Source organism: Zerene cesonia, unplaced genomic scaffold (genome assembly GCF_012273895.1).
Source record: "Zerene cesonia ecotype Mississippi unplaced genomic scaffold, Zerene_cesonia_1.1 Zces_u001, whole genome shotgun sequence".
Taxonomy (NCBI): Eukaryota; Metazoa; Arthropoda; class Insecta; order Lepidoptera; family Pieridae; genus Zerene; species Zerene cesonia.
The window spans coordinates 2,085,672-2,095,581 of record NW_024045131.1 but is presented as its reverse complement, the minus strand read 5'-3'; the positions used below and the strand labels follow the sequence as shown (position 1 = coordinate 2,095,581).

The following is a 9,910-nucleotide window of genomic DNA, read 5'->3' as shown; positions in this document are numbered from 1 at the left end:
TATTCATAATAATATGTGTCTGTTATAGATTCGATGATCCTCTCAAAATGGCGGTGCACCTTAACCTCAGGGGAACAAAGGAAGTGATAGACCTTGCGAAGGAAGTCAGGAATCTGGAGGTGAGGACAATTAAGTTAATCATCATTGTTTTCGTTAACAGATTTAATATATATGTTGTGCTTTATGAACTGAAAAGTGAAATATAACCTCATAATGTGGAAGGATTGTCTTTAATATCCCTGCTCATGCTGCTTTTGTTCCTGTATTGTACCCGAGGTCGTCTGGAAGAAATCGCTCTAAGGCGATAAGACCGCCTATCATCATCATCATCGTCAGCCCATATGTGTTGCCACTGCTGGGACACAGGCATCCTATGAGGGTTGAGGCCGTTTTCCACCACGCTGGTCAAGTGCGGGTTGGCAGATGTCACATGTTGTCGGAGTTTTGTTATTGGACATGCCGGTTTCCTCACGATGTTTTCCTTTACCGTTTCGAGTAGTGGTGATGTTATCCACATGTGCATAAATTCAAAAATCAATTTATTTCTTGCACGCTCTCCTGGTCTCGAACCCCGACTTATCGATTTTAAGCCCGAGGACCACTGAGCCACCACTGATTTTTTACTTATTTTCAAACTATTTGTATATTACTCGTTTGGTTGATTTATTTTCTCCCCTTAAATAAGTGCAATAAAGTATAAATAAATAAATACTAACGGTCCGCCTTGGCTTCGCCCGTGGTACACATAAAGCCTTATAGCCTTCCTCAATAAATGGGCTATCTAACACTGAAATAATTTTTCAAATCGGACCAGTAGTTCCTGAGATTAGTGCGTTCAAACAAACAAACTCTTCTTTATAATATAAGTATAAAAGCAACAACACAACAGGTACTTGTCCACGTATCCACGTCGTACGCGAACACCAACAGGACGAGCATTGAGGAAGTGGTTTACCCCCCACACGCCAACTGGAGGGATACGCTCGCTGTATGTGACAACCTGGATGATACAACACTGAAACATTTGACTCCTAAGTGCGTATCATTTTCACTACATAGTATATAACAAGTTTCCGCCGTCTGTGTGTTTTAAATCTTTAAAATTACGCAACCGATTTTGATGGGATTTTTTTAGTAAGTAGAGAGATTCAAGAGGATGGTTTATATTTATAATAACATCTATTAAACAACTCCGAATTTTACGGGTGCGAATCAGCGGGCAAAAGCTATAGGATAGAACAAAATTCCACCATCTGTGTGTCTGTATGTATGATCTTTAAAATTACGCAACAGATTTTGATGGGGTTTTTTTAGCAGATAGAGTGATTCAAAATGATGGTTTATATGAATTTTAACATTAATTAAATAGTGAAGAAATATTATTATTTTTGAGTGATGTGTATGATATTTCAAAGATCAGAAATCTTCCCGGTATTGGGAAAAGGGTTTTATTCTGAAATTAACGAACTGCTATACAACTCTTCCTTATTTTTTACTATTATTTAGATTAATACTACCTTTTTTATAATAAACGTTATTCTATAACATTCCATTCTGTTCCATTCCATTCTGTTCCATTCTATTCTGTTCTATTCTAATTGGACAAGTGGACCTTGCCAGGTACTTAGGCGAGCTACCAAACACTTATGTATTCACAAAGCAACTGGCAGAGCACGTGGTTTACGAGCAAAGAGGACAATTGCCAGTTATCATAATGCGACCGTCCATTGGTAAGCGAAAGAGTCGAATGTATACATCATTACATAGCATGAAACAGAGACGCTTTTCGCCGTCTGTGGTGACCTGTACCTCAGAAAGGCGATTTTTTTTTTTAAATCCGTTCAAAAGTTTTTAATTTCTAAATGTATAATAATAGCGTAAAACCAAACACAAGAAAATACTAAATCTATAAGTATAAATGAGTACCTATAGATTTATTGGAATACCTGATAATCTAAGAATCTTACTATTGCTTATATTTATATTAGTGTTTACTATCAACCGACTTTAAAAAAAGGATAAGGCTCTATGGTTTGGGTTTGTTGCCATGCTAATAATAATATGTATTTATTATGAACTTCAAAACAGAAGAAGGCTCTCAAATCGACTCTATTTTTTGTGTTTCTTCCCACATAACTTTCGGCTGGATTAACCGATTATAATGATTTTATTTGAAAACCATTGCCTTCCGTGTGTTTCCCTTTAAATTCGGTCTAGTTCTCACAAATTAAAGATAATTTAGTTGTATGTTAAAAATACTTCTTTTTCAGTGATATGCAGTGTGAATGAACCAGTTCCCGGGTGGATTGAAAACCTGAATGGGCCTGTTGGATTGCTGATAGCTAGCGGCTTGGGTAAGTCAAACTCAAACATTTATTTATTCAATTAGATATCTTATAGAAGCACTTTTGAATCGTTATAACATGGTTTTATCATTTATGAAATGCAATAAAATTCTTTATTCCTTATATAAAGAAAAACAAGCAAGCAGAACATAACATTAAAATAAAAAAGGCGGCCTTATCGCTAGGTAGCAATCACTACCAGGCAACCCTTAAAGTAGCAGGAAAAATATATATGTATGGAAATAAACAGATTTATAATAAGTTTAAATACATTTACCAACGGTTCGGAAAGCAGTTTCTACAGAAAAGAAACTCTGTACTTGCTCTTTCGTAATAATGTCAATGTTACATATTTTATTAAATGTTTAGTATAAATTTAGGAGTAAGTGAGAGGTACATACTTCTTCGATACTCCCTTGAAGATCTACCCATTACATAATTATTGATTATTAAAAATAATAATATATTATAAATGCGATAGTAATTGTGTCTAAATATAATAGATTTTAACATTTTATGTGAAGTTCCGTGTTCTTTAGGAGGTAAGATATACATTTGTTTCACTGATCAACTTTTTTTATAGATAAGTAGGTGATCAGCCTTCTGTGTCCTGCTATATCGAGATGTATTTTTGTGATTTTTCCACCGAGAATGGAACCCCGGACTCTTCGGTTCTACGCTCACGCGTTAGCTTTTGTATCAGGGGGCGGAGCCACTGTATGAAGGAATAATTTAAACATTTTGGGACTCCTAAAATTTCCTTAGATTACATTGTTAATCTAGAATCTAATGTAAGAAAAATAACAAATCTAATTCAGTTATATCTTTGCCCAGGTATCCTACGATCTGTCTACTCAGATCCAGATTTGTTGGCCGATTATATGCCCGTGGATGTTGCTATCAAGATGTTCATAGTTGGTGCTTGGATGCGTGGCTCAAAAAAGTAAGCAAAGCTTAGGAAACTTATTCTCTTTATTAACTCTTAACTTATTTTAACTATTAGAAGTTATTATAAGGCCCATCCGTCTGTCACCAGGTAATATCTCATGAACCGTGATAGTTGAAATTTGTAGAGACGTATATATGCTTACGCTATAACAACAAATAATGAAAAAAGGAAATTACGCAATGATTTAAATGGTCAATTCTTTTATTTATCGATGCCAAGGACGCTTGAGCACGAATTGGGCCAGCTCGCAACGGGGAAGCATCGCAACCCCACGGAAAACCGGCGTGAAATAGCATGCTACTGTGTTTCTTTCCTCAACCCTTCCCAGTCCATTCCTTCTTTCCAGTTGTCAATCCTTTCCTTATCCCTTATCCCTTACCCCATAGAGCGGGCAACACTCCAACACTTTTCTATCGACTCTAATAACATCTGTTGGATCTTTGGTCTGATTAATATGTCTCTATATTTTCACAGATTAGAACCCACTGACGACGTGGAAGTGTACCACTGTTCCAGCAGCCACATGAAGACTATGACGCTGGGTGAGATCATAGAGCACGGCAAGGAGATCATTAAGGAAGTGCCCTTGGACAAAATGATGTGGATAAGCGATGGAGGTGTGACGAAATCGCGATTGGTGTATAATATGAAAGTGTGTATAAAAGTATATTTTATCCTCATAATATATCTGAAAGGAATACGACTAAACTATAATTAAAAAAAAGATTGTGCGGTTTTATGAAACCACGGTAAAAGTGAAACGATTTTTTCACATTATAGATATTTAAGTGATGGTCAGCTGATGGAACTATAGACGCCGCCATATTGGCCTCGGCTGCTTTGACGGCCTTTCACTTTATCCCAACTCCGCGGCCGACAGTCACGCGACATGCGATACAAGAACCAAAAAATTTGTAATATAAGTTTCACTTAAAAAAAGAGACATTAAGGAATATTTTGTCCTTATTAATAAATTTATTATGAATGGATAAACACTTCGTTTGCACCTAAACGGGTAATAGACAAAAAAGTCTAATGAATGTGATGGATGGATCTTCAGGCATCGTAATTTTTGTCATAGCGGCCAACTAAACTGATGATCCCATGACCCATGATCACTCACAAACGTAGTCCTCTGCAAATGCGTTGTCTGCTTTAAGCCGCAATAAATATGGAAAGGATTAACGAAGGGAACAGGCCTCCAGCATCCCCACTCAACGTATGAAACATACTAGTATTTCATGCCGTTGTTCTGTGGGGGTGTGGTATCGTCCGCGTTGCGAACTGACCCTCTCTGGGATCCTGATGACCCAGAATCATGCCCAATAAACATCACTCTTTTTTTGAAGTATCCAATATCATAAATGGATGGAAATAATGATGATACCAAGCATTTCTACAGTTTATTTGTCCCGGATGGAAAATGCTAAGCAAAGATCCGCCATTAATCAATCCTATCAATTTCAGGTTCTAATATTGCACTTGTTACCAGCTTTATTGGTTGATCTTTTGCTATCTGTTTCGGGAAAGCCACCAATGTGAGTATTTAAAATCACTCACTCACTCACACTCACTTTAACTCACTCATTACGAGATCTCAAAAACCGCATAGCGTATAAAGATAATTACATATTTTTCTTTTTGCAATTCTAGTTTAAAGCTACCAAAAGTTTTGAAATAGAACTGCATTAAACGATTCTAGACGCTGTCAAATGTTTATATGTAATTCTCAATTTTTTTTATATTAATTCATTTTATTGTACTTTGTACCTGTTATTCACATTGTCACAATATTAATTATCAATTTATTTGGAATTTATTACAACAAATGTTTTAAACATACATCTGTTTATCTACATTTATTTATATTGTTATGTTATTGTATTGAATATAGACAAAGAAATTTGAAAAAAGCAACCATCGAGATTCTTGCTGATTTTCTGTTTGGAAGCGACCAAATCGTTGGAAGTTTATAAGCCAATGATACTAACTAAGGTAGCATTCTTCTGGTCAAAGAATATGCAATTAACTTAAAAATATATAACAATATTCATACATACATATGTTTTTAAAATTTACAGTTTATTACAAGTACAATTTAGTTTATATAAAAACTTTGTCTTACATATATTTTTTAAGTTTACAATATATAAAGCCGATGTATCCCTAGCTAGATTGCTGGGCAACCTGTATTTAAGAGAAACAGCTTACTTCTAAAGTCAATACGCAATTTTAATTATAATTGAATATAATTGAGAAGAAAACTAAATAAATATCTAACTGAGTTGCCTATAAGTGGAGCGGTTTGAGTGGGTATGTGTGTGTGTGTGTGTGTGTGTGTGTGTGTGAATAAATTGTGTGTGTGTGTGAATAAATTGCGTCATTGGGTATGCAAGTACGGCGAGTACTTTATATTTAAGCTCTGTCTCATCATAAGTTTTTGCTGAAAGAAAGCTACGGACTGATATATAGCAAAAATATGTCCTCTCTATAATATAATCAGTTATATAATTCCCACTTCCACAGGCTAGTGAAACTCCAGCGGCGTATCTATTCCGCAAACATAGCATTAAATTATTATCTAACTCAACAATGGAAGTTCGTTAACAATAATATACTACAACTGAGGGAGAAGATAAGGATAGAAGATAAAAGGGAGTTCTCCTACGAAATGGAGACGATCGATCGACTACAATATTTTAAGAACGGCTGCATGGCTGGCAAAGTATACATCTTGAAGGAGAAACTGGAAGATTTGCCGAAAGCAAGACGGAATTGGAAGCGGTGAGTTTGAACTAGCTGTGACTCGCGGTTTTATCTACGTCGTACATGATGATATGGTTATAGGCTTCCTCCATAAATGGATTTTATAATACTGAAAGGTTTTTCAAATTGGACCAGTGGTTCCAGAGATTAGCGCGTGCATAAAACTCTTCAGTTCTATATTATTAGTATAGAGTACCACTTATAAAACAAAGTCGCTTCTAGCTGTTTGTCCCTCTGTATGCCTTTAAAAAAGTATAACATTGAAACTTCGCAACGGATTTCTTTAATTGAGAGTGGTTTAAGAACATGGTTCACATGTAACAAAGATATATTTTTAACACAACGTGTTTTGTTTAAATTATCAGAACTAGGCCAAATTGAATGAAACCAAGTTGCACGTATCTTTTTTCAATTAATAAAAGAATTATAAAAATCTGTTCATCAGATAAAAAGTTAGGAGGCAACGAACACAAAAAATACGCTCGATTTGATAACATTCTCCTATTTTGAAGTCAGTTTAAGTTGATACTATAACAGTAGTATAATAAGTTTCGGAGTACTTCATATGCGCATCATAATAAATTTATTCGTAGGACCCTACGTAACCTACTTAGAAATAGGAAAAATCTTCATACTAATCCTTCCTACTATCCTACTAATCCTGTAATATAAATGCGAAAGTTTGTAAGGATGTGTGCGTGTGTTTGTTGCTCTTTCACGCAAAAACTGCTGAACTGATTGCAATCAAATTTGTTATGTAGATAGCTGGACAACTGGAATAACATATAGGCAACTTTGTATCCCGATATTCCTACGGGATACGGACTTACGCGGGTGAAACCGCGAGGCGCAGCTAGTATTACAAATTTGGTATGTAGACTGCTGGAATAACATATAGGCAACTTTTTATACCGATATTCCTACGGGTATCGGACTTACGAGGGTGAAACCGCGGGGTGCTGCTAGTACTAGTATAGATGATACTGTTTAAATGTTTATTTTTTTACAGATTTTTTTACTTGGATCTCACTCTGAAGTTCGTTTTCTACACTGCTGTATTGTGGTATATTTATAGTCGTGATATTTTGCCCTCCGCTGTGCGATGGGCCTCTGACTTCTTACTGCAAGAATAATTACAACATTTAAATATAATTTTAATGAATTTCATGTGTTTTATTTTCACTTCTATCATGATAATTGGAGAAGAAGGAAGAAGGAAATTGAATTCCACCTTACACATACAAAACTATGACACATGTAAAACAACAGAGAATAAATAAACAAGTAACTATACAATTAAAAATAAATAAATAGTATACATAAGAAATGGAAACATGTACACGCATATATAAAATAAAAAATGTGCAAACAAAAAATATAAATAATTTCTTTTCAATACAGCCTGAGTGTGTTTTACACATACATGGATAAGTTAAAAAACCTGTAGTAAGAGAGTTAACCACTCAGCATGTGTCATTCCAGGACAAGATAGGATATGGCGCCGACTTTCAGTGGTTCCCCAGTGACCCGTATATAAAAAAAGACTATAGGCAAAGATTTTAGAAACGTCTAATTAAATGAAAATAAGAGATATTATTAGGCTATTTATTTAATTATTTATTTATTCTTTATTGAACACTTACAAAATATAAAACATAGGTAAACTAAACAAAAGCAACTTAAAACTACTATACAAATGGCGGCCTTATGAAAAAAAAAAGCCATCTCTACCAGGCAGCCGTTTATTTATTAGAGAGTTATTATTTAAAGATGAATACTGTAGTCATATGAGTTAAAGTTATGTGACTTCTTATTATTTTATGTCATAGCGGGCAACTGAGCTGGTGGTTCGCCTGATGGTAAGCGATCACCACCGCCCGTGAACAGAGAAGAGGTAGTGCCTCTGCGGGTGCGCTACCCGCCTTTAAGGGATAAGGAAAGGAACAACTAGAAAGAATGTATGGACTGGGAAGGGTGAGGAAAACAGGCCTACAGATTCGTAATTGAGCGTCGTTGCGAATCTGTTCAGACTTCTTCCCATTCTTAACGTCAAAAAAAACGATCTTAAGCTGAATTCCTTTGTGTGCAGGCGAACCCGCCGAAGGCAGACTAGTATGTATACTCAATATATATATTTATATATAAACTCAAAACTGACATATCTATCTATCATGATCTATCAACACACAGCCCAAACCACTGAACGAATCGGGCTGATATTTGTCTTGCAGATAGATGTAATGACGTAGGCATCCTCTAAGAAAGGATTTTAACAAATTTTACCCCCAAGGGGATAAAATAGAGTATGAGAGTTTGTACCATGAAAATTTATTACAACCACGCGGGCGAAACTGCGGACAACAGCTAGTATAATATTGCTATCCACCCTATGCTATTTCTCTCGTACAGTAACAGATAGACAGACATCGTAACAGACAGACAGCCAAACAGAATTACATTACGAACTTGTAGTATCATGATTACACTATGATTTAGCATTAAAATGTGACGTACTAAAGTGTTATAATGCATGGAATTTGCCTCGATTGGATAATGTCTAATTAACCTTTAACTTTTCATAATGATGATTATTCGTTTTACTCAGAATTACGTCATGTTGATAACAATAAGGGTTCATCTAAATAACTTTATTTGATACTCGATTTATCTGGACAAATACAACTTTCGAAAGATGTCTTTTTTATGTCATAGTCGGCAATGGAGCTGGTGGGACGCCTGATGGTAAGCGCTACCACCTCCCTTGGACATTTGGAGAGGCGTAAGGTCGATAGCAGACCTTACGCCTCTACAAATGGATTGCCGACTTTAAATGGGAGGGGATTAGGAAAGGATTGGTGAAAGGAATAAAGGAAAGGACTGGGAAGGGTAAGGAAAAGGATATGGGATTCCAGCTCCCCCACTCACCGTACGAAAAACAATAGCAAGCTATTGTGTCACGCCGGTTTTCTGTGGGGGTGTGGTACTTCCCTGGTGCGAGCTGGCCCAATTCGTGCCGAAGCGTGCTCGACTCCCACAGTACATATCGTTTGTAAAATCATTATCATCACATTTTCAATTATTTTCATCATGCTACTAATATTATAAATCAATAAGTTTGTAAGGATGTGTGTGTGTTTGTTGCTCTTTCACGCTAAAAAACTGCTGAACCAATTGCATTGAAATTTGGTACGTAGACAGCTGGACAACTGGAATAACATATAGGCAACTTTTTATCCCGATATTCCTACGGGATACGGACTTACGCGGATGAAACCACGGGGCGCAGCTAGTTCATCATAGTTTATAAAATGTTTTGAACTTAAAATGAAACCACCTTCAAATTGATCTAGACCACACGGGAAGATGGTAAAACAAATGAATAAGAGAATCATCAAAATCGGTTCACCCATCGAAAGGTCTGAGGTAGTTAGTGGGTTTCGAAATCGCTTGTATCTTACCTAACTCTTATACTCTTACTAACTCTTAGTTAAAGATTTATATATAATAAACTAGCTGGTGCGCGGTGCGCGGGCTGCAAGCAGCCCGCGTGGATTTTTGCGTGGACCAGTATTATCAAAACTTAAAAGATGGTGCGCGGTGCGCGGGCAGCAAGCAGCCCGCGGGGCTTTTTGCGTGTACCAGTCTTATCAAGACTTAATAGATGTTGCGCGGTGTGCGGGCTGCGAGCAGCCCGCATGGCTTTTTTTCGTAGACCAGGTTTACCAAGACTCATTAAATGGTGCACGGTGCGCGGGCTGCGAGCAGCCCGGTTTTCTTTTTTGCGTGGACCAGTCTTATCAAGACTTAACAGATGGTGCGCGGTGTGCGGGCTGCAAGCAGCCCGCATGGC

The 9,910-nt window shown here is 36.6% G+C and overlaps 1 protein-coding gene across 1 annotated transcript in view; it reads left to right on the top strand.

The window, feature by feature from the left end:
- Positions 1–7,223, top strand: part of LOC119838178 (fatty acyl-CoA reductase 1-like) — a 14,452-nt gene extending 7,229 nt beyond the window's left edge. Inside the window, exons 6-14 of the mRNA XM_038364021.1 lie at positions 29–119; positions 890–1,035; positions 1,621–1,730; positions 2,271–2,354; positions 3,180–3,288; positions 3,769–3,946; positions 4,762–4,832; positions 5,821–6,078; positions 7,070–7,223. Of these exons, the coding sequence (XP_038219949.1) occupies positions 29–119; positions 890–1,035; positions 1,621–1,730; positions 2,271–2,354; positions 3,180–3,288; positions 3,769–3,946; positions 4,762–4,832; positions 5,821–6,078; positions 7,070–7,193 (1,171 nt within the window). The 3' untranslated portion in view covers positions 7,194–7,223. The remainder of the gene's footprint in view (positions 1–28; positions 120–889; positions 1,036–1,620; positions 1,731–2,270; positions 2,355–3,179; positions 3,289–3,768; positions 3,947–4,761; positions 4,833–5,820; positions 6,079–7,069) is intronic.
- Positions 7,224–9,910: the final 2,687 nt, after the last annotated feature.